The 22,322-nt window shown below is 38.9% G+C and overlaps 1 protein-coding gene and 1 long non-coding RNA gene across 3 annotated transcripts in view; one reads left to right on the top strand and one right to left on the bottom strand.

Annotated features, from left to right (window-relative positions):
* The window catches only part of LOC145544355 (uncharacterized), a 128,789-nt gene extending 124,034 nt beyond the window's left edge, over positions 1-4,755 (top strand). The window contains exons 4-6 of the long non-coding RNA XR_014081355.1: positions 3,113-3,335; positions 3,587-3,663; positions 3,770-4,755. This is a non-coding gene — a long non-coding RNA (uncharacterized LOC145544355). The remainder of the gene's footprint in view (positions 1-3,112; positions 3,336-3,586; positions 3,664-3,769) is intronic.
* A 6,616-nt stretch (positions 4,756-11,371) lies between these two features.
* Positions 11,372-22,322, bottom strand: part of GC (GC vitamin D binding protein) — a 272,598-nt gene continuing 261,647 nt past the window's right edge. For both annotated transcript variants that reach the window (XM_081587147.1, XM_081587136.1), the window contains 3 exons: positions 21,692-21,824; positions 16,128-16,179; positions 11,372-11,548 (listed from right to left, as the gene is read on the bottom strand). In XM_081587147.1, coding sequence (XP_081443273.1) covers positions 16,147-16,179; positions 21,692-21,824 — 166 coding nt within the window. In that variant the 3' untranslated portion in view covers positions 11,372-11,548; positions 16,128-16,146. The remainder of the gene's footprint in view (positions 11,549-16,127; positions 16,180-21,691; positions 21,825-22,322) is intronic.

The raw sequence follows: 22,322 nt of genomic DNA, 5'->3' as shown, positions 1-22,322 counted from the left end.
GGTGACAATATACAGCCTTAACAGACTCCTTTTCCTATTTGGAACCAGTCTGTTGTTCCATGTCCAGTTCTAACTGTTGCTTTCTGACCTGCATACAGGTTTCTCAAGAGACAGTTCAGATGGTCTAGTATTCCCATCTCTTTCAGAATTTTCCACAGTTTATTGTGATCCACACAGTCAAAGCCTTTGGCATAGTCAAGAAAGCAGAAATAGATGTTTTTCTGGAACTCTTTTGCTTTTTCGATGATCCAGCGGATATTGGCAATTTGATCTCTGGTTCCTCTGCCTTTTCTAAAACCAGCTTGAACACCTGGAAGTTCACAGTTCACGTATTGCTGAAGCCTGGCTTGGAGAATTTTGAGCATTACTTTACTAGCATGTGAGATGAATGCAATTGTGTGGTAGTTTGAGCATTCTTTGGCATTGCCTTTCTTTGGGATTGGAATGAAAACTGACCTTTTCCAGTCCTGTGGCCACTGCTGAGTTTTCCAGATTTGCTGGCATATTGAGTGCAGCACTTTCACAGCATCATCTTTCAGGATTTGAAATAGCTCAACTGGAATTCCATCACCTCCACTAGCGTTGTTTGTAGTGATGCTTTCTAAGGCCCACTTGACTTCACATTCCAGGATGTCTGGCTCTAGGTGAGTGATCACACCATCGTGACTATCTGGGTCGTGAAGATCTTTTTTGTACAGTTCTTCTGTGTATTCTTGCCACCTCTTCTTAATATCTTCTGCTTCTGTTAGGTCCATACCATTTCTGTCCTTTATAAGCAAGTACAGTGCTTATGTGCAATTCCTTTTGCCTTTAGTCCTAAAGACTTCATTAATTCTAAAGTTATATAGGTTAGTATCTTTTTCCCCATCCCTTCAGTGGAGTTGTTTCATACACGTGTAATACAGTCAGATTCTCTTGTCACAGTCCTTATTCTTTCCCGTGATCCTCTTAAGTGATGACTTTAGAATTGGATATGTTATGGTTCATTATTTGTATTTTACAGTTTTATGAGTTTTGAAAAATGTATTCATATATCATTTATTCAACACCACAGTATTACACAGAACACCTTCACCACCCTAAAATTTCCCTGTGCTTCACCTATTCAATTGATGTATTTTTATTTTCTTTGTGGATTTTTTCATATTTTCTAGATTTTAATGCCTTTTTGGTTATAATTTAATTTAATTTTTAGAAGATTTTTCTTATGGTGGACCCTTTTTAAAGTCTTTATTGAATCTGTTAAAATATTACTTTTGTTTTATGTTTTGATTTTTTGACCATGAGGCATGTGGGATCTTCCCTCCCTGATCAGGGATTGAACCTGCAACTCCTGCGCTGGAAGGCAAAGTCTTAACTGCTGGGTCACTGGGGAAATCCCCAGCTTGTTGGTTTTAGATTTGCAGATATATTATTCATCTGCATATGCCTGTGAAATTTACCCTTTGTTGAACAGAACTCTTTAATACTGATGTAATAAAATACGTCAGTATTTTGCCTATGATTTGTCTTTTTTGAATCTTTATTCGGTAGTTCCTGACCTCATTTTACAAATGTAGTTCCCTACATTTTTATTAACTCCAGAGAATTATCTTTTACTTTAAAGCCTTTAGACCATTTGCATGCAGTCTATCTTTGCATGTCTATTTGATAGGATTTCAATTCAATTTTCTTACACAAGTTAAAAATTCTAAGCCATTTACAAAACAATCCAACTTTTTCACATGGATTTCTGGTGCCATTACCATCACGTTTTAGGTTTCCATATATACCTGGATTCCTATTTTATTCTTTTTAACTCTTTGTATGTTATTACACTGTTTATTATTTGTACAGTTTTGTACTATGTCTTAACATCTGGTTATGCATATTCCCTTCTTTTTTAGACTTCTTTGTTGTAGACTTTATATTTCTACATCCATTTGCTTTTTTTAATATCATTTTCTCTATTATTTATTTTTGGCTGCACTGGGCCTTCATTGCTGTGTGGGGGCTTTTTGTCATTGCGGCAAATGTGAGCTAATCTCGTGGCGGTGCCTGGACTACTCATCGTGGTGGCTTCTCTTGTTGTAGAGTGTGGGCTCCAGGTGCATGGCCTTCAGTGGTTGCAGCACATGGGCCCTAAAGTGCACAGCTTCAGTAGTTGTGGTGCTCAGGCTTAGTTGCTCCGGGATCTTCCCAGACCAGGGATTGAACCCGTATCCCCTGCTTTGGCATGTGGATTCTTTACCAAGGACTATCAGGGAAGTCCACCATTTTCAAATAAGGATTTGGAATGACTGATAAAAAATTCACTGGGAATTTTAACGGTGATTGCATTTAATTTATAGATAAATTTGGAGAGAATTGATATTTTTATGATAGCAAGTCATTGACTCTGGGAGCATAGACTGTCTTTTCATTCATTCAGACTTTCTTTTATGATATTCTTAGAGTTTTAAACTTTTCTGAGTGCATGAGCAGAGTTTAGAAGCTTTTCTCTGGCTTTCTCTGCACAGGGTTGAAACCACTACAATTCAGCCTCCCTCTCCTCTGTCCCCAAGTTCAAGATAGCCTTTAGGGGATCCTCCAGCCTTCAGACTCTCCAGGATTCTCATAATAATTATCATTATGGTTGTTAGTCCCTCAAATCATTTTCATTTTCTTTCACAATTTCCAGGCTTGATTCTGGAGGAGAGAGAGCCAGTAGCTTGCTTTAAGTCACCATCCTGATAAGCCTGGGTGTAGCTTGCTGTTGTTAAACCTGTTTGGTTGAGACATCTGAGTACTGCTTTTATGTGGCGGGGGAGAAAGGGAAGAAATCATTTAATGACTCATTTTAGTACCTGCAAAATACAGACTGGACCCGAAACTGCAGGCCCAGGTGTAAGAATCCAAATCGAGGCCCACATAGCATATGTATAAATATTTAAAAGTTTGAAATCAAGCTAACAAACTGTTAAATAAATAAAATATGTTCTATCCTCCTAGTTTGGCAAATATGTCTTCATAACAATCTGAACGTTCAGGTTTAAGTTTAAAATCCTTAGAGTCCTCTGAACTCTGTGATTGAACTTGGCAGAAGGCAGAAAGCCAGTCTCCAGCCCATGACCTGTCACTATTTCCTTTCCAGGTCCAATCTGTCCAGCTCTCTGATGATCTCATTTACACGCATGTTCAGACCTCAGCCCACGTGTCTGAACCCTGTCCACATCTTATGCAAACAACTCCCTCTTGGCCCGCTGACAGTGCGGTCACCCTGCAGAAGATGCCTGTGTAGGTGCTGGAATTTTGCAAGTCATTCTGCACCCTGTGTCCTAGAGCAAGGTCTGGAAGGAGGAAAAATGGATTCTTGGGTGTGTATGTCCCTTTGGCCCCGTGAATGCCTGGCCCCATGGGGAGGGTCCTGGCTAGATGAAGGACAGATACATTGAAAAATGTCAAACATATATAAACATAAGGTATTATTATCACTGTTATTTGAACACTGGAAACCATGTGGAGAGTTTGAGTAAAAGGAGGATTAAGTAAAAAGTACAAAAGAAAGCCCAGAGCTGGTTATTGATGACCTTGGAAGACATATTCTGTCTCATTTCTATTTATCCAGAGCCTGATTGTAGATGTGGCAGCATGACCTATTTTAATCGCTATTTTTGATGTGTCGTCTTCCCACCTATCACTAAGGTAAACAAACTGACAAAATAAAACCAAACAGTTCATGGTGATTTTTCAACTGAAGGCTGATGATCGATGTATCATTCTCATTGTCCTTCTGAACTTCAATTGCCAGCTGGAATTTTCAGGAAAGGTGCCTTGGCTGGTAAGATGCAAGAGAAGAAAAGACAGATGGAATGCTTCTTGCGTGGGCAGGGAACATTACAAGGTAACCTTCCCTTGAGCTGACTTAATTGCAGAGAGCAGCATCACCTTCAAGAAACTGAAAAGAAAGATAAAGTATCAGTTGCTCAGTCATGTCAACTCTTTGAGACCCCATGGGCTGTAACCCACCAGGCTCCTCTGTCCATGGGATTCTCCAGGCAAGAATACTGGAGTGGGTTCCCATTTCTTTCTTCAGGGGATCTTCCTGACCCAGGAATCGAACCCAAGTCTCCTGCATTACAGGCAGATTCTTTACCATCTGAGCCACCAGGGAAGCCTTCAAGAACCTGTGCTGATGTTCAGATGTGGAGACTTGCCACAGACCAACCCTTACCTCTGCGATTTCCTTTCTTTTGGGGATGTCATTTACTCCCTAGTTTATGGGTATAGATGCCTGCCTTTCCTCTAGAGTGGAAATTCCTCTGACAGTGGGGAATGTCCTTTGTAAATGCTGGCCAGATGCTCAATAAATGTTTATTTAAAAGGTAATATATTCTACAAAATGTAGCCTGGGTAGATATGATTTCCTTGTGGAAATGGGATAAAGAGAAGGAGAAATACAGGCTTTTCCACTTTTTAACTTGATAATTATGGTTGAGAGTGAAATACCCTTCAGAATTGTCAGTGTATATCTAACTACCAATTTCAGTGTCAAGATATGTATATAGGTTAAGAGTATAGAGTCTGGAGTCAAACTGTGTGGATTCAAATCCTAATGCTGTAAACTAGTCGCTGACCTTGAGAGCGGTTATTTAACCACTCTGTGCCTCAATTTCTCCATCTGTAAAATGTGGGTAATAGAAGTTCCTAGCTCATGGAGGTCAGTGAAACTAACAGTGATTTTGAAATATCTACAAATTAGGTGATACTCCATTCATTTAAAAAAAAAAAAAAAAAGCATGCTATTTCACCTTCCCTGGTAACTGAATGAGTCTTTTCACTGCCTGTAGAACAGAATGTGGTAGAAAGGATGCTGCCTGATTCCTGAGGATCGATTACATGTGCCATCATATCTTGGGAAATTTACTATGAGAACTTTCAGCCCCCTGGTGCAAAGTCTGGCTCCCCTGAGGCTGGCAGGTGGTGCTGTGCTCAGCCTCTCAGTTGTGTCCGACTCTTTGCAACCCTATGGACCGTAACCCGCCGGGCTCCTTTGTCCATGGGGTTTTCCAGGCAAGAACACTGGAGTGGGTTGCCATTTCCTCCTCCAGGGAAACTTGCCGATCCAGAGATCAAGCCCCCATCTCCTGTGTTGCCTGCATTGGCAGGCAGATTCTTTACCATTGGCGCCACCGTGTGGAGAATACCTGAATAGACCACCTAGAGAGAGAGGCCCAAGGAGTTCCACTATTCAGACTCTAGCTGTTGGATTCCTTCCAGCCCGTGTTAGTTTATATGAATGAAAAACTTGCAAGATGGCCCCAGCCCCAACCACTGCCTGACTGTGACTGTCTGAGAAACTTTGGGTCCAGTCAAACCCCAGATTTGTAAGCATATATAATGATTGCTACTGTTTTAAGCTGCTTTTTCAGGGTGGCATGTTACTAAGCAATAGAGAAGTGGTGCATGTACAAAGCAGTATGTGCCCTAACTGATTTAAGGAATGTGCTAAGTAAATTTCATTACTGTTAGATCAGTGTTCGTGACCAGTGATCATTGTTATGTCACCATTGTTAGCTTGATATTAGTGCATTCATTATCTGTAAATTGGATGTATTAGGACCTGGATTATCTGCTTCATGTGACTATGATGAAGATTGGATGAGGTAATGTAGGAAAGTCCTTTGAAAAGCAATACAGTATGTCACAAGTGAAGTATTTTTTTACTATTTTTAACATCTTTTAACCAATCTTGGTGGGAGTTTAATATTGAGAAGATATACTTTATCATTAATGCTATCTTGTCAGAGACAAAATAGGTCATTTTTTCCCCTAAAATTAAAAAAAATTCGAAGGAACAAAATGAAAAATTTAGATGAATCATTTGGTGTGTGTGCACAAAGTGGCCAAATTGACACAGTTAAAATCTCTGAGACTAACAGTTGAAAGTTCTGCATGTCTTTAACTTGCCTCCAAGCTTTTCATGTTGTTCTATAAAGAGCTGTAGCACAAAGTAAGCTTATTCCAGGTGATAGTTGTTCAGTCGCTGAGTCCCATCTGACTCTCTGTGACCCCATGGACTTCAGCATGCCAGGCCCCTCTGTCCTCCACTGTCTCTAGGAGTTTGCTCAAATTCACGTCCATTGAGTCAGTGATGTTATCTAACCATCTCATCCTTGGCCGCCCCTTCCCTTTTTGCCTTCAATCTTTCCCAGCCTCAGAGTCTTTTCCAATGAGTCAGTTCTTTGTATCAGGTGGCCAAAGTATTGGAGCTTCAACCTCAGCATCAGTCCTTCCAATGAATATTCAGGACTGATTTTATGTACTGTTAATATCAATTTTATTAGTTTCTGATTTTAGGATAGATTTCAGCACAGTCATCTGAATTTATATCTGTCGTCCACATGGTGGCAGTAAAGATTTTGGTTTGAAATGGACAAGCCCTCCTGAGGCTTTTCAGGATGCAGTATACAAGGGATATGAAGATCCATGCTTTTGATATTAAAAGGGGCTTCCCAGGTGGTGCAGTGGTAAAGAATCCACCTGCCAATGCAGGAGATGAAAGAGACACAGTTTCGATCCCCGGATCAGGAAGACTCCCCTGGAGGAGGAAATGGCAACCCACTCCAGTATTCTTGCCTGGAAAGTGAGGACACAGAAACATGATTGACTGCTAGAAACTTTCTTACTGGGGTAGAAGCAATAAAGAAATCCCAAACCTCTGATCTATGGATGAGTAAGTAGGTCTTATCCTTAATTGTAAACCAGAACTTGCCCAAAAAAGTTAACGTCTTGAAACTAAGAGCTTTGTGATGATGGGTGTCATGGAAAGAACAATTAGGTATTCTTTTGGCCTAATGAGAAAAAGAGTATTTTATTTTAGGTCCTGGAAAAAATGGACAAGATTGAATTCGCCTCTGGAAGAGGTCATCTTTTTTTTTTTTTTGGTTGCTCTGGATCTTCTTTTCCACGCTCAGGCTTTTTCTACTTATGGGGAATGGGTTTCTCATTGTGGTGGCTTCTCTTGTTGCAGAGTACAGGCTCTAGGTGTGAGACCCTTAGCAGTTGCAGCACACGGGCTTAGGTGCTTTACGGTATGTGGAATCTTCCCAGACCAGGGATCAATCCTGTGTCCCCTGCATTAGCAGGCGGATTCCTATCCACTGTACTACCAGCAAAGTCCTGAAAGGTCATCTTTTGGCTTGACTATCCATGACTGGATTTTCTACAACGGGAGACACAAATTTTATTCCATACTCAACAGAATTTTTGAAATGCAGTGGCAGAATGAGATAAAGCAGCATTGGAAATTTTCCCTTCTCCAGTACAATCAATCACTTAGCCAAGAGAGGCTTAACAGGTTGATCTCTGAGGCTTTCCTTTTTCTAACTGGGGAAGGTGCCATGCTGCTGGAACAGGACTTGCAAGCTTGGTAGCATCATGGCTTCCATCAAGACTGATTAAATCTGAATCTCCAAGAGGGGGCCCTGGGCACTGTTCTGTTTCATTATTGTTCCCCTTCAAAATGCTTCAGATGATTCTAATGTGTAGCTATGCTTGAGAATCACTTGGTCTATCGGAAGCGTGGGGGTGAGACTTCTGTGGTGGGGTTGCTGTGCAGTCACTCAGGTGTGTCCAACTTTTTGCCACTCCATGGACTACAGCATGCCAGGCTTCCCTGTCCTTCACTATCTGTGGTGGGGAGAGGTACATAAAAGGGAACTCAGAGACCTAAAACTGAAACTCCAATAGTTTGGCCACCTGATGTGAAGAAATGGCTCATTGGAAAAGACCTTGATTCTGGGAAAGATTGAAGGTGGGAGGAGAAGGGGATGACAGAGGATGAGATGGTTGGATGGCATCACCGACTCCATGGACATGAGTTTGAGCAAGCTCTGGGAGTTGGTGATGGACAGGGAAGCCTGGTGTGCCGCAGTCCATGGGGTCACAAAGAGTCAGACACAACTGAGCGAATGAACTGAACTGAACTGAGAGGCCTAAAAGAACAACCTTCTAAGCCTTTTTGTTTATTCTTAGCTGCCTGATCAGTCATGTCCAACTCTTTACAACCCTAGGTATTGTAGCCCACCAGGCTCCTCTGTCCATGGGATTTCCCAGGCGAGAATACTGGAGTGGGTTGCCATTTCCTCCTCCAGGGGAATCTTCCCCACCTAGGGATTCAACCTGAGTCTCCTGCATTTGCCAGCAAATTCTTTACTACTTGAGCCACTTGGGAAGTCTTTATTGTTAGCTGTTTATCACCAAATGGAAATAAACAGTTAAGATGATTTAATTCTTGCTTCATTAGAGTGTGTGACTTTTGAATTAAATGACATAATTGGATAGCTTTTCCTTGTTATGTTTTTATATTTTAATCTCCACATAAAGCACCTTGGGCTTCCTTGATAGCTCAGTTGGTAAAGAATTTGCCTGCAATGCAGGAGACTCTCCTTCAACTCCTGGGCCGGGAAGATCCCCTGGAGAAGGATTAGGCTAAACTCACCAGTGTTCTTGGGCTTCCCTTGTGGCTCAGCTGGTAAAGAATCTGCTTGTAATGTGGGAGATCTGGGTTCAATCCCTGGGTTGGGAAGGTCCCCTGGAGAAGGGAAAGGCTACCCACTCCAGTATTCTGGCCTGCAGAATCCCCTAGACTCTATAGTCCATGGGGTCGCAAAGAGTCAGACACGACTAAGCGACTTTTACTCACTCACTGATTGCGTGAGGCCCACACACATTATCAAGGGTAATCTTTTTTACTTAAAGTCAGCTGGTGGGAGAGTTCATCACATCTACAAAATACCTATAGAAACATCTAGACTAATGTTTGACTAAACAAATAGGCACCATAGCCTAGACAAGTTGACACCTAAAATTTAACCATCACACAAGCCTTCTTTTATTGCTGTTGCTCTTTGCAAAGTTTAAAGTCTTTCAAACTGCAGGACAAGTGTTCTGTGTTTTCCGCCTAAGGTATCCCGCAGGCAATTCTTAAACCCTTACCTGAGAACCATTACCTCTAATGGTCTGCACAGGACTCCTGTATTAACACATTATTGACTGTGGGGCGGGGGGTGGGGGGGGTGGGGCGTGATTTTTGTAGAAACTAATGCTTGTGGTGTTAATACATCTCAGGTCAAGAATGCGTCAATACCTCACCTGGAAATTCTTGAGACACAAAGGTGCTTTTGTGAAAGTCGCTCAGTCAACTGAAGGCCTTAAAAGCAAAGACAGATTTCTCAGGGGAGATTTCCACCTCAAGACGGCAACACATGTGAGTTTCCAGACTGTTGGCTTGCCTCACGGACTTTGGACTTGCCAGCTCCACGACTGTGTGAGTCAGTTTTAATCATAAATCAATCTATCTCCTATTAGTTTTATTTCCTTGGAGAATGCCCGGCTGATACTGTTTGTGAATTTCATTCTCAGAAACAAAGCGTTGTTTGATTTGTTTCTCTCATGACAATCAGTGTTTTTGAAGGAAGGTGATTTGGAAGGTATAAAAAGTTGAGGACTACTTGTATTATAGACATTAACCAGTAAAATCAGCCACGGTTGGTAGTAGGTGGAAATTCAGAAGTGTCTCTAATATTGGGAAGCTCTTGGGAAGTAAACACAAATCCTGGCAATGGCTTCTCAAAAAGCCTGTTTTTCCTACCAAATGGAACAAATACGGGCTTAATTATACCTATAAAGTCTAAATTTTGAAACTCTTGTATGAAAATGATGGAATATCTGGGTCTGTGATTCTTAATATTTAAAAATGGGGAAAGGTGTTGAGAGTTTGCTAGAAAATATATCCAGGGGAACCATAAAAACACTACTTCAACCAATCATGTAATATTTACTTGAATACTTAGTAGTAAAAAGATGCCCATTTCTACCTGGTCAGGCACAAAAATACTCTACCAAAAGGGACCAGTTTGTAAGCAGTTCATGAATAATTTGTAAATGCAACCTCTCAAATAAGAGCAGAGACGTATTTTTCAAAATTATTTTCAGATTTTTGAATAAGTCTGGGTCATATTTGAAGGAAAAGAGGTCAGTGGTTGAATGTAGACAGTAATAAATTTTATACTGTAAGTTGTGGTTCTTCACGGGACAAATATTGTAATTCCGGAACTAATTGAATCAGGGAGCGTATTCTTCAGGTAGACCCATGAATCTTGGATGGCACGTTGGAAACGGAATTTAAGTTTTGTTTTGTTTAGACTAGCTCTGCTACCTTGGGCCCCTCACCCACCTTTATGGAGTCTCATTTCTCTCATGTCGTTTGTTGTTGTTGGACTCATGGATGGAGTCTCGTTCTTCTCATACTTTATATCAATGCTATTTTATTCTCAGAGTTTGTTTTGAAGCTACAAGCTAATTTTAGAAGTGAAAAAAGAACTTTAAAAAGTAAAAAAATACTGCCGATGTATGTAGTGGATAGGTTTTTTTTTTTTTTTTTAATTTCATAGCATCGTCTAAACAACTTCCCTGTTTGACGTTAATTTCTCCTTTTGGAATCTATGTGAGGTAGAACTCCACATTCTACTGTAGGAGCCACAAGGGACAGGCATTTGCTCTCTCAGTTCTTAGGCACCTAATCTTCGTCTAGTTAATGGAGTGCAGCCTGCTGGGGCTTAGCATCTTGAGAGGGGACCAGGGGTGATTTTGGTTTCTATGACTCCAGTTATATTTGCTATAAAATATGCTTCATCTGTACCATAAAACCCTACATCTACCATGAGATGAATTCCAATTCCTTGAAGCGGTTAACTATAAATATAGAAGACTTTCCTTGGCTTGTATTGGTTTCCAAGGAGTCTTTATTCTGAAAATATGATCTTTCTTTCAAAGCAAAATCTGTTAGAACACTTGCAGTTTCCCTGGGCAAAGTAAGCATGTAGAAAGAATATCATATAGGGTGTATATGGTAAATGGAATTAAGCAGAAATCATTATTTTTAGAACTTTGACTTAATCAAAGTTCTTAATCAGTTGCTCTGAGGAGTTTTCTTTAGCAACAATAAACTTGTTTAGGTCACAAAGTTTTGTTTTTTTTTTTCCGCAAGGCAGATACTACCTAACTAAAGCCATACAACTTATGGCTAGAAGCAAGAAAGTATCCACAGGAGGTTATATTTTCTTTAATTAAAAACACATTTTTTTTTCCTTTAAGAAGTGAGCTATTCCAGGTTCTTTATGGTAGAAGGCTATTAACTTTTTCTTAATGGTACATATTAAGCCTGAGATGCAATCAAGCCATGGAGCTCAGTGTGCTGGGAACTGTAAAATGGATGCTTCTGCTGTGAATCTTTTACAAGGCCAACGTAGATAAGAAAGCAAGGGCTGGAGTTGCCTCCTATAGTGTCTTTGTGGAGGTCGTAGAAACAGTGCTGGAGACTGACACTGTATCATCAAGCGAAGTAGCATTTATGGTTTGCATTATATTTCAATTTATTTTGGTAACAAATCATCACACTTAACATTGGATGAGGATATTGTAGCTGAAAACATGCAGGGAGTATCCTAGCTGTCTCCCCAGGAGCTCTGGTGTTGCTGAGTTTAGGCCAGCAGTTGTCATTCCCAGAGTGCTTCCAGCTTGAGGTCTGTGAGAACCATGGAAATACGTGTTAGGAAAACAGAGCTAATGGACACCAATCATCCTACAGTTCAACAGATGCACATAAAGTCGGGTTATCATATATAGAGGTAAACCTGTCTAGTGTGACCAGTATATCCTCTATGGTTCACTTGATGGGTCCTGAGTAAATGTAAGAAATTCCCAAGACCTCAATATAAAGCCATCACTGTTTGGCTAAGGTACATCATACAGTGTTTTTTTTTTTTTTGAACTAATTTGTATATGTAACTTTCTGATGTATGAGTATGAATAATCACTGTCAGAGGGAAAAGTAGCAGCGGCCAATGACACATGAGGCCCCTCAGTTATGGGGTTGAGTTAAAAGTTCAGTAGTTACGTTAATAACTCACTGAATGTGATGTTTAGTTAATAAATTGTGTCCAACTCTGTGACCCCATGAACTATAGCCTGCCAGACTCCTCTGTCCATGAGATTTCCCAGGCAAGAATACTGGAGTGGGTTGCCATTTCCTTCTCCAGGGGATCTTCCCAGCCCAGGGATTGAACCTGTGTCTCCTGCATTGCAGGCAAATTCTTTACTACTGAGTCACCATTGAGTATGAGTTTTTATCCAATCACCTTCTACTTTGTAATTAGGCAAGAGTGTCTCCCCTTGTCTATTTTCTTTTCCTAGACACTACAGCAGAGTTGTATCATAATTTTCTTTGCGTGGTGCAAGAAATGCCATCTTTCATTGTCCTCAACGAGTGTGTGCCTTGGAAGGAGGATGAGAAGGGAGACCCCTCTATGCTTCTTTCTCATGTTTCTCTCATCGTGTCAGCACTGGACGTTGTTGAGTGTAATTCTAGTAGTAGTTTCCCTCCCACCCAATTTTGCAGTATGAGCCGACTCCTTTATCGGTTGGCAACGCAAGGCACACTAATTGTTCCCAAAACTGGAGGAAGCAGATAACTGGCTTTTTGGGACTTATTAAAAGACAGCAAATCCCTCTCCAATGGGGCATGCAAATGTGATCACAGTCAATTTAGAGGCTCGAAGAAACTGACTAAGGGGACCCATAACTGTCAAGATGATGAGTCAGGTTTATAAAGACTTTAGTTAAGATAAAATAGCATTAAACTATTGAGTGGAAGACATGAACTGTACATGTACCTAAGGAGAAGACCACCTTGAGACAAACGCTTCCGCTTCTACATGTTTTTTCAGGTCTCTAGAGAGGGGTAGGTTCTTACTGAAAAATACGTAGCCAGCCAAAGTTAAACAGTTTTAGGAACGGCTTTGCACTTAATAATATACCACTGCTATCACCTAGAGCATACTTATTTCAGTAAGAAAAACCATAGAAGGAAATGGATGTGTTCTGGAAGAAATTGACTAAGAGGACCAGGACCAATAACTGTCGAGATGACAAGTCAGGTTTAAAACATGAAGAAAAGGCTGGTCTATGGGGAGGAGGAGAGGTGTGACAAGTGCTCACTACTTAGTTTGTGATCAAAGTCAAGTGCTGGATTCAGAGCAGCTCACAGATGGAACTGTTGTTTCGGGGCAATGCTGCTGATAATTGAATGTTCCCCAGTGGCTCAGTGGTAAAGAATCCGCCTGCACTGCAAGAGACATGGGCTTGATTCCTGGGTCGGGAAGATCCCCTAGAGAAGGAAATGGCAACCCACTCCAGTATCCTTACCCGGGAAATCCCAAGGACAGAGGAGCCTGGCAGGCTATATAGACTGTGGTATTGCAAAGAGTTGAACTTAGCAACTAACAACAACTATTGTCCAACAGAGCTACAGAATTCTCCCTGAAACCCAAGAACCACAATCTGCTGGCTGTGTTCTAGAAACCTAACAGAACTTTAAGGTTGTGGCATCATTATTTCTAGACATCAAGTGCCCTAGTCTCACAACCTTATGAGCAAGCTATAATTTGCTCTTTCAAGGCCACATAACTGCTCCTAATATAACGCTTTATAATTGCGGATTGTGATTATCACAAATAGGTATTAGGTAAATAGAGCCTGAAAGAATCAATACACATTATGGAAGCATATGAAGGAACATGTGAGTGATTTTTTGGGGGGGCTTCCTTCTAGATGACCAAATGGTGTCTGGGTGGCCAACTGGGTGATACAGAAATTGTAGGACTAATTAAAGGCAATAATATAAAAAAATACTAATATTAGAGAAATGATTGAAAAATTTTTTGTAGAAGATTGAGTTAATGACTAGAACCAGAGGAATCAGTATATTTGAACCTTCATCAATCTGTCACTGAAAAAACTTACCCTGTTGATTTAGCTAGCATTAAGAGTATTTTGGAAAGTTGTCAGGTTAAAAAAAAACAACTCTTCAAATTAATGTTCCCTCTCTTTTTCTTAGAATACCCTCTTTTTCAATTTGTGCTCCCAGAGACTGAAAGAATGTGAATATACATGAGACACCAAGAAAATGCACTGTGTTCCTAGAGAAAAATAATTCAGTTAAAACAAACTCAAAGGCAAAGCTTTCATATACAATAGCTAGAGGTACCTTGAAAGGTAGGAGGTGAGGTGGCTGTTGTGTACTGAGATTTTTAACTCTATTGAGTTTACATGTGGGTTGAAATAAAGGGATAATGGATTGATTTAAATGAGGGAAAAGGATTAGTTTAGCAACAATAGAGACCATATACTATTTTTAACTTGAGAATATTTACACTCAAGTAACCTGGATTTTTCATTTTTTTAAATTGAAGTATATGTGAAATTGAGTTGATTGAGTCAATGGACATGAATTTGAGCAAACTCCAGGAGATAGTGCGGGATAGTGAAGGATGGTATGCTGCAGTCCATAGACTGCAAAGAGCTGGACATGACTGAGCAACTGAACAACGTAAGTGACATAACACATTAGTTTCAGGTGTGGCTTCTAGCCTTTTTCTCCAGAAATTATTCAGTGAACTTACTTTCCCTTTATTCATAAACATAATATTCATATGTTAGAGCGCAAAGAATATATAGACAGGGAAACTTGTTTTAGTTTTGATTCATATTTTAGACAAAGAATGTTGGCTGCTATTCGAGGAAACAGTAAATGTTGCCCACCATCAGACACTTCAGCTATGCTAACAGTGTGCCCTGAAAAGGATTTAGAATGGAGAATAACAGAAAACTTTCAGGATTCTGGATTCTGGCCATTGGTCATAGATAGATAAGATGTATATCTAAAGGGATAACTTCAGTGATCCCAGATTCTTGCATATTCTCATACAATAGAGAGAACTAAAATCATTGAGATGTCTATTCTTTGTAAATAGCAGTCATCTTTGATGTTCTACTACATGTTTGCTTTTCCAGCAAAAAAAAAAAAAGCCTATGCCTATATATTCTGGCTCCTCCCTTACCTCTTCAGAGAAGTTCCTTTTGGCTATCTGAGAGGCTATCTTCCTGGACTATAGTCCTTAGTAAAGTCCCCAAATAAAACATAACTCACAGCTTTGTCAGGTTGTGTGTTTTTCTTTAGTCAACAGTTTTATCAGCAGTAGAAGCAACAGCAGTAAAAACTTTGCTAGTATTTCTGCTGCTATTTGCTAGGACATTTACATAATACATCATCATTTCAGTTAATCATTACAACAATGCTGAAAGATAGATATCACACTTTTCTTCTTATGGAAAATGCAACTTAGTTTTAGTGATTGTAACTTGCTCAAGTTTACAAAGACAGACAAAGAGAGAATTCTAAACTAGATTGGATGAGTCCAAAAATGAGTTCTCTTGATTAATCCCATTGCACTGCCTCTCAGAATGTTAATTTTTTTTTTTTTTGCTTTTTCTAATGATTCAAATTGTTGAGGGTTGGAAGCTTGGATTTCATTAGTTGATGGCTTTTTCTTCCATAAGCATTTTAGGAAACACTGTCAGGAAATGAGAAAAATTAAAATTTTACATAATTGAAAAGCCTCAGTTTAATTAAGATCTGAGATAAACCATTGTTTTTAGTCATTTTTAAAAAGTCTCAGAAGCAATATCTTTAAAATGAATACAATTAAATTTTAAGAGAAAATGTATTTTGTAAAAATGCAGAGTTAAGGTCACCTCAGTTTAAGGTATTGGGTTCTATCTAAATTATTTTATACTCAATATCCTCGTCAGACATTTTTTTTAATGGATGAGAATGTACTATCTGAAAAAAGCAAGTGGTAATATTTCAACAGTGTTGCTTTATCTTGAGGAATGTCATTTTCCTTCTGAGAATCCTGCCACATTATCTTTAAGACTTGATGGATTCTGTCTTCAAACTCAGCTTTTTATGCTGAATGCATCAAGACCCTTGATCTCTATGCGGTCATTATCTTAGCTGTGTGGTTATAATAGATAAAGTACTGGGCTGGGGACTACGACTCTAGTCCTAAATATGTCAGAAGTTGGTTGTATATTCTTAAGTTCCTTAACTTCTCCATATGCTTAATATCCTCATCTATAAAATGAGTTTGACTAGATAATTGTTAGGATAAATAATTTGAACAAATAGTCTCCTTCCTATTATGATTTTAAAAAATACATAGTACAAAGCTAGGTTCTTTGCAGCCTTTAAAAACTATACTTACTTAAGATGGTACATATGCATCAGGACTGTAGGGTATTAATTTCAGCATCAATCTGAAATGAAAAAAATATTTAAATCATGGGGCATTTTGTTGTAAGATAACAGATCATTCAGAAGGAATAAAAAATTTTTGGACCTTGCTTATATGAAATAATTCTTGTCAAAATACAGTTTTATATTGAATTTTTAATTGACCATCCTTCATATTTATTTAGTTTTATATTATAGTATTCCAGGAAAAAAGATAAGAAACAATGACATGAGTTAATAGGTGCTAATTATTGGGTGTGCACAGAATGTTAAGTCATAGCAGACAAGCTTGGGTGCCAGGGAAGGAGTCCCAGGGAAGCTGATGTTTAATTTGAATTCTGAAGCTTGTGGAAGGATTGAGCCAGTTGTAGTGTGTGAATAGGGCAATCTGGGTTGAGTTAGTAGGTACAAAAGCCTTGAGGTAAGACCAAGCTTAATGTACTTAGGAAACTGCAAGTAGTTTAGGAGAGCCAAAGCAATAATAAGAAGAAGTCATGACCAGTTTGGAGAAGAAACCAATGGTCCAAATTCTTTTGATTAGAAAAAAAAAATTGGGCATAATTTAGAAGTGATGGAGGGCAATTAAAATGTATTTACTATTTTGTGCATCACAAAGATTATTTTGACCTCAGTGTAGAGATGGGATTGGGTGTGAGGCACTGGAGGAAGACTAGAGATGAGAGACCAATGGGCAGCTTGTAACCCAGGTAAAATGTTGCCTAAGCTGTGCTGTGCTTAGTTGCTCAGTTGTGTCCGACTCTTTGGACCCTACAGAGTGTAGCCCGCCAGGCTCCACTGACCATGGGGATTCTCCAGACAAGAATACTGGAGTGGGTTGCCATGCCCTCCTCCAGGGGATCTCCCCAACCCAGGGATCAAACCTAGGTTTTCCCCATTGCAGGCAGATTCTTTACCCTCTGAGCCATCAGGGAAGCCATTGAGTATGAGTTTTTATCCAGTCACCTTCTACTTGGTGATTAGGCAAGCATGTCTCCCCCTTGTCTATTTTTCTTTTCCGAGACACTACAGCAGAGTTGTATCATAATTCTCTTTGCGTGGTGCAAGAAATGCCATCTTTCATTGTCCTCATTAAGTCATGATAATATAGAAGAAGGTATTTACTGAGAGATATTGAAGAGTTAGAATTCATAGCATTTGGAACTGAGTTGAACATATGTAGAAGTCAAAGATCACTTTCTATTTTAGACAGTAGGTGAATGGTGATGGTATTTATAAATGTAGGGAAATAGGAGTTTTTTAGGAGAAGACTTTGGGCATGTTGGCTTTGAATTTCTTGTGGGATAAGAGCCCCCACAGACAGTTGGATAAAAATCTTGGCCCTGAGGGGAGAGATTCTGCCTGGAGATGGAGGTTTGAAGATTAAAGGCTTGTCCATGGACAAGAACGCTCAGGGGAAATGTCATGTCATGAAAATTGAAGATCAAGGAAAACACTCTGGAAGAAAAGAAGTTTAAATTATAGGTAGAAGAAGAGGACAATACTAAAGACAATGAGAAGGGAAGGACCATAGGCGAAAAAGGTAGAATATGATAAGATGACAATTGTTGCAAGAAGAAATCATTGTGGGTATCAAGTGTTTTGCAGAGAAGGCTGGTAAACTAAGGACTGAAAAACTGTTAGATTTACCAAGAAAATTTCATTGTGAGTTTGTCATTAGTGGTATAGTAGCATCAGATGCCATACTGCAAAGGGCAGAGGAATTCATAGGAGGTGTGATGAATGAGAGTGTATACTATTCTTTCAAGAATCTTGGCTGTAAGGGTAGGAGAAAGAAAAGTAGCTAGGGAGTAGTGTCTGAAGTACCTTATTTAAGATCAGGAGATAAAAAACTTTAGATTAGAATCATTCAAAGGGTACTGTTGAAACAGAAGAGTATAACTAATGAAAAAAGAGTCCAAGGAACCGGGATAAATGGAATTCAGAGTGGTACTACTAACCTGGTATCAATTTTACTATTTTAACAATCATTTTGGACTTCCAGTCAGTAATTGATAGTTTTCTGGTATTGATAATTTATTTTCACCATTATTAGCTAAATAAGGGCTGAATTCTGACAATCTCATGGAATAACAGACTCATGTGAAATAAACTTATGGTTTTTCTAACATCATCTAACCTCCGCATATCTCACTCAACCCACTCATAAAAGGGGAATTAAAATGGTACCCAACATTTTAGAATTGCTTTAGATCACTCCACAAATACATACGTGTAAAGCTATTAATATTCTGCTTAACAAGTAGTAATGGCTTAATAAACGCTAGCTATGGCATTGAGGATTATAAAAACGACTTATACTGAGAGATTAACATTTTCCCTGAAATGTGAGAGAGGAGGAAAGAGGAAGCAGAAGGAGAAAGGGATGGGAAGAGAAGAATTGGTCTCCTCTTTGCCCAGTTCATGGAGATTTGCATTTGATTTTTTTTTTTTAATTTTAATGATCAAATCCAGGATATGACAGTGGCTTTCGGAAAACTTTGGGAAATCTGTTGGGACATCTTAGGGATAATATAGTGAGTTTTCAGAAGCTATATTGTCAGGTCATGAATAGGAATGACCTGCCTGAATGATGGAGAGAAAAAAATTCAAGCCTGATTTTGCAACTGTAAGTTCTTCTGCAGTCAATGGGCCTCTATAGAGTAAAAAGGAATGACTTCTGAGTGCTGTGGTAAAGCTGAAAGAAAGCTACACGGACTGTTCTATTTTTTGGTCATTTCAAGATCAAGGTGAGGTAGTAGACAGAGGTAGATGACATAATTAAACACTAATTTAGTATGGTTCAGAGGCCCTTTCTGCCACTCCTCCAGCCACTGTGCCGTGTATATGTAGAATGGCAGATAGAGGTGGATCTTTGGATATAAATGACTCAGTGTGCATGTAGTGCACAGGCACCGCTTTTAAGGAGAAAACTTTCAAGCAAATATAGGACAAGGAGATTTGATGATAAACTATAATCCAAATTATAGGGTGAGTGGGACAAATACTTACACTAAGCATTGAGAATTAAAGTCAATGCTGTTCTAACAGATTTTGCCTTAACCTGAAGTCAGAGGTGAGTTCACTTATCTAGCTATGATATAAACATGAATGTAGAGACCATCAAAAGGCTAACAGAAACACCAGAGTGTCTAACCTCCCAGGGCTCTAAATAATCATTTATCCATGAGTAGCTCAACTTCATTCATCTCACTGTCCTTTAGCAATTTCTGAAAGTTTGGCTACTCAGCAGCAGCACTGCTATAAATTTACTGGTTATAAAGTAAGAAAATAGAACATCACAAAACTGCCTTCTCACCATGGTTGTTGAAAATATGAAAATAAAGTCTTAAAATGGCGATGTGTTATAATGAAATATACTGAAAAGCAAATTAAAGAAATGAAAAGGAACAGGTTTAAAGGAAGTACATGCTTCATGCATAAAGCTCCATTTGTCTTGTACGAGGTAAAAAATGAAAATGGGTGTGGATGAACAGATAAAAGGACTGGGGACTGGGTAGCAAAGTGGTATTTTTGACAGAATGTAAAAAAAAAAAAAAAAGGAGTTAGGCGTTTTTCTTTTTTTTTCCTTAATGACTGAATGAGACCCTCATAGCAAATTTTCCTGGTAGAAAATAGCTTCTAGGTAAGGTAATTTTTTTTTTTTTACTTCTGGTAAAGGCAACCTAAATTCAGTTGTCATATTACCCAAAGCCAGTTGTTAGTAAAGGAATAAAAACTGTTGGATTTAGTTGCTTTATGATAAATGTTTTAATGCCAGTAATGACCAAAGTATCCTAATAATCCACATCTTTTAGAACTTTGTTTTGAACTTTAATGAAAGATGAACATGGTATGTGTCTCAGCAGAATTTTAAGAATAGGCTTCTTTTTATTTTATTGTACATTTTTCATTCCAAAATTCTGGCTTTACAAATTATTACTAGGAAGATTGACAGATAGGTTTGGGATTTGAAGGGTATGCATTGAAACTGGAGAAGAAATTAGAATTTCCAAGGGTATAGAGCACAAAAATGAGTAATGTGATGTAGCTCAACTTGTTAAATTGATTTAAGATTTTGTTACACACTATAAGGTAAAAAGGCTCAGATGGTGAAGAATCTGCCTGCAGTGCAGGAGACCCAGTTCGATCCCTGGGTGGGAAAGATCCCCTGGAGGAGGAAATGGCAACCCACTCTAGTGTTCTTGTCTGGAAAATTCCATGGACAGAGGAGCCTGGCGGGCATGGGGTCACACAGAGTCGGACACGACTGAGCAACTAACACACACACACAGAGTAATAAAAAAAAAACCCCACCAAGATATGTAAAAGAATTAGTATGTATAACCAAGACTTAAATACAAACAAAACTTTTCACAGCCTAGCTTTTAGAAAACAAGTTGAAATATAAAAGAACCTCTACCGGAGAACCGAGAAAATACATTTTCTAGTTGGTAAAAAAAGCCAGACCAGACTCAGCAGAAATTATGAGGGGAATATCATGTTTTAGAGAAAAAAAAATGTTATCATAAATCAAGCTACTGGGCAATGAAATAGGCTGCCTCTAGGAGAAAACAGACTTCAGATATTTAAATGGAGGCCGAATGACCTCTGGTAGGGATGAACTGAGTGAAAAATTACACTAAACGACCTTAATAGTTTTCTTCATATAAACATTTGATTTCTAATTAAGTTCCTAGGTATCTTCAAATGTGCTCTACTGGAATAATAATAGAAAAATGAAGTGACAGTGTTAGTCACTCAGTTGTATCTGACTCTGACACTTCATGGACTGTAACTTGCCAGGTTCCTCTGCCCATGGAATTCTCCAGGCAAGAATACTGGAGTGGGTAGCCATTCTCTTCTCCAAGAGATCTTTTTGATCGATAAAATTAAATCAAGCTTTGTTGCTTTCATGGTTTAATTGCATAAAAACTCATATAAATTCTTAAAAAATCCTTTATATTATAGAAAAGGACTTCTAATTGACCTGAAATCCCTGGCCTAAGTAGTATTAACTTTAACACTATAGTAAAATTATTTTTATGTATAGACACAGAAATGATGGGTCCAAAATGGACCATAAGTATTTCCTTCCCAATAGACTACAAAACAAACAATAGTATAATCCAGTCAATAGGAATTCGACTTAATATCATGAACTTTAGAAAGGTGAGCCTAGGAAGAATCTGTTTTAGCATAGCATAGAGCTGTTCTTAACCCTGCTTCTATATTCCAGAAATATTACAGGTGAGACATCAAAATCCTTGGAATTGTCATTACTACTTCTGAATTAGCCATAAAGTGAAATGAAATGACCTCCTTATCTTTTCTGACTATTCGAATATAGCATTCTGAAATGACTTCTGGAAAATAAAGGGTCAAATGGAGGATATGAACCAATAAGATACCTGCATCTGAAAAGACCAACAAGACACTTCCCATGAGTAGGACAGGCAATCAATAACAAATGAGCAATTCTGACCATACAAGTTCTTCATACTATGCAGTGATAAGTAGAATGTTAAATTTTCTTACCTGTGAATTGCAGTAGAGAGGAGGTGAGTTTATAGAACAGCACTTGGAGGCAAAGTCTGAGAGCTTGGCAACCAGCTCTTGGAGATCCGTCTCCGTGGCATCAGGAAATTTTCCCCTTAGTCGCTCTGCCAGTCTGAAAGGCCAATTTTATGTAAAGTTCTACTAGATGTATTCTATAAACATGTCCAGTGCAAAATGGTAGCCACTTCAGATCTTTTGCAACAGCAACAACAAAAAAGGAAAATAGTTACCCTTAAGAAAACTGAGTATCTGTGGAATGATTTTTGATGCCTCAGTTGAAGATTAGGAAGTGAAACTTAAGTCTCTTTTAGATCATGAAAGTAAACATACGACCTGTTGCTGAATTTGAATTCCTATTATTTCCCTTTCATTCACTCAGTTACATCAGTCACATGGATGACCTCCTCCTCTCTTCTCCCTAATCTTTCATCTTCTCTCCAGTTCTAGATTTCAAACTCCTCAAAGAGTACTTCCCTTACAGGACTTTGTCACCTTAATATACTTTCTCTCATATGTAATCTCTTCTGTTTGCCTACTACTCAACTAGCTATGCTGGAAGGCACAACAAGGTCTCTGTGTTTTTTAAGCCCTGCTCTTTATGAACTCTCCA

The sequence above is a fragment of the Giraffa tippelskirchi genome, chromosome 1 (assembly GCF_054371585.1).
Source record: "Giraffa tippelskirchi isolate mGirTip1 chromosome 1, T2T-mGirTip1v1.2.pri, whole genome shotgun sequence".
Taxonomy (NCBI): Eukaryota; Metazoa; Chordata; class Mammalia; order Artiodactyla; family Giraffidae; genus Giraffa; species Giraffa tippelskirchi.
This window is presented reverse-complemented; position numbering and strand designations above follow the sequence as displayed.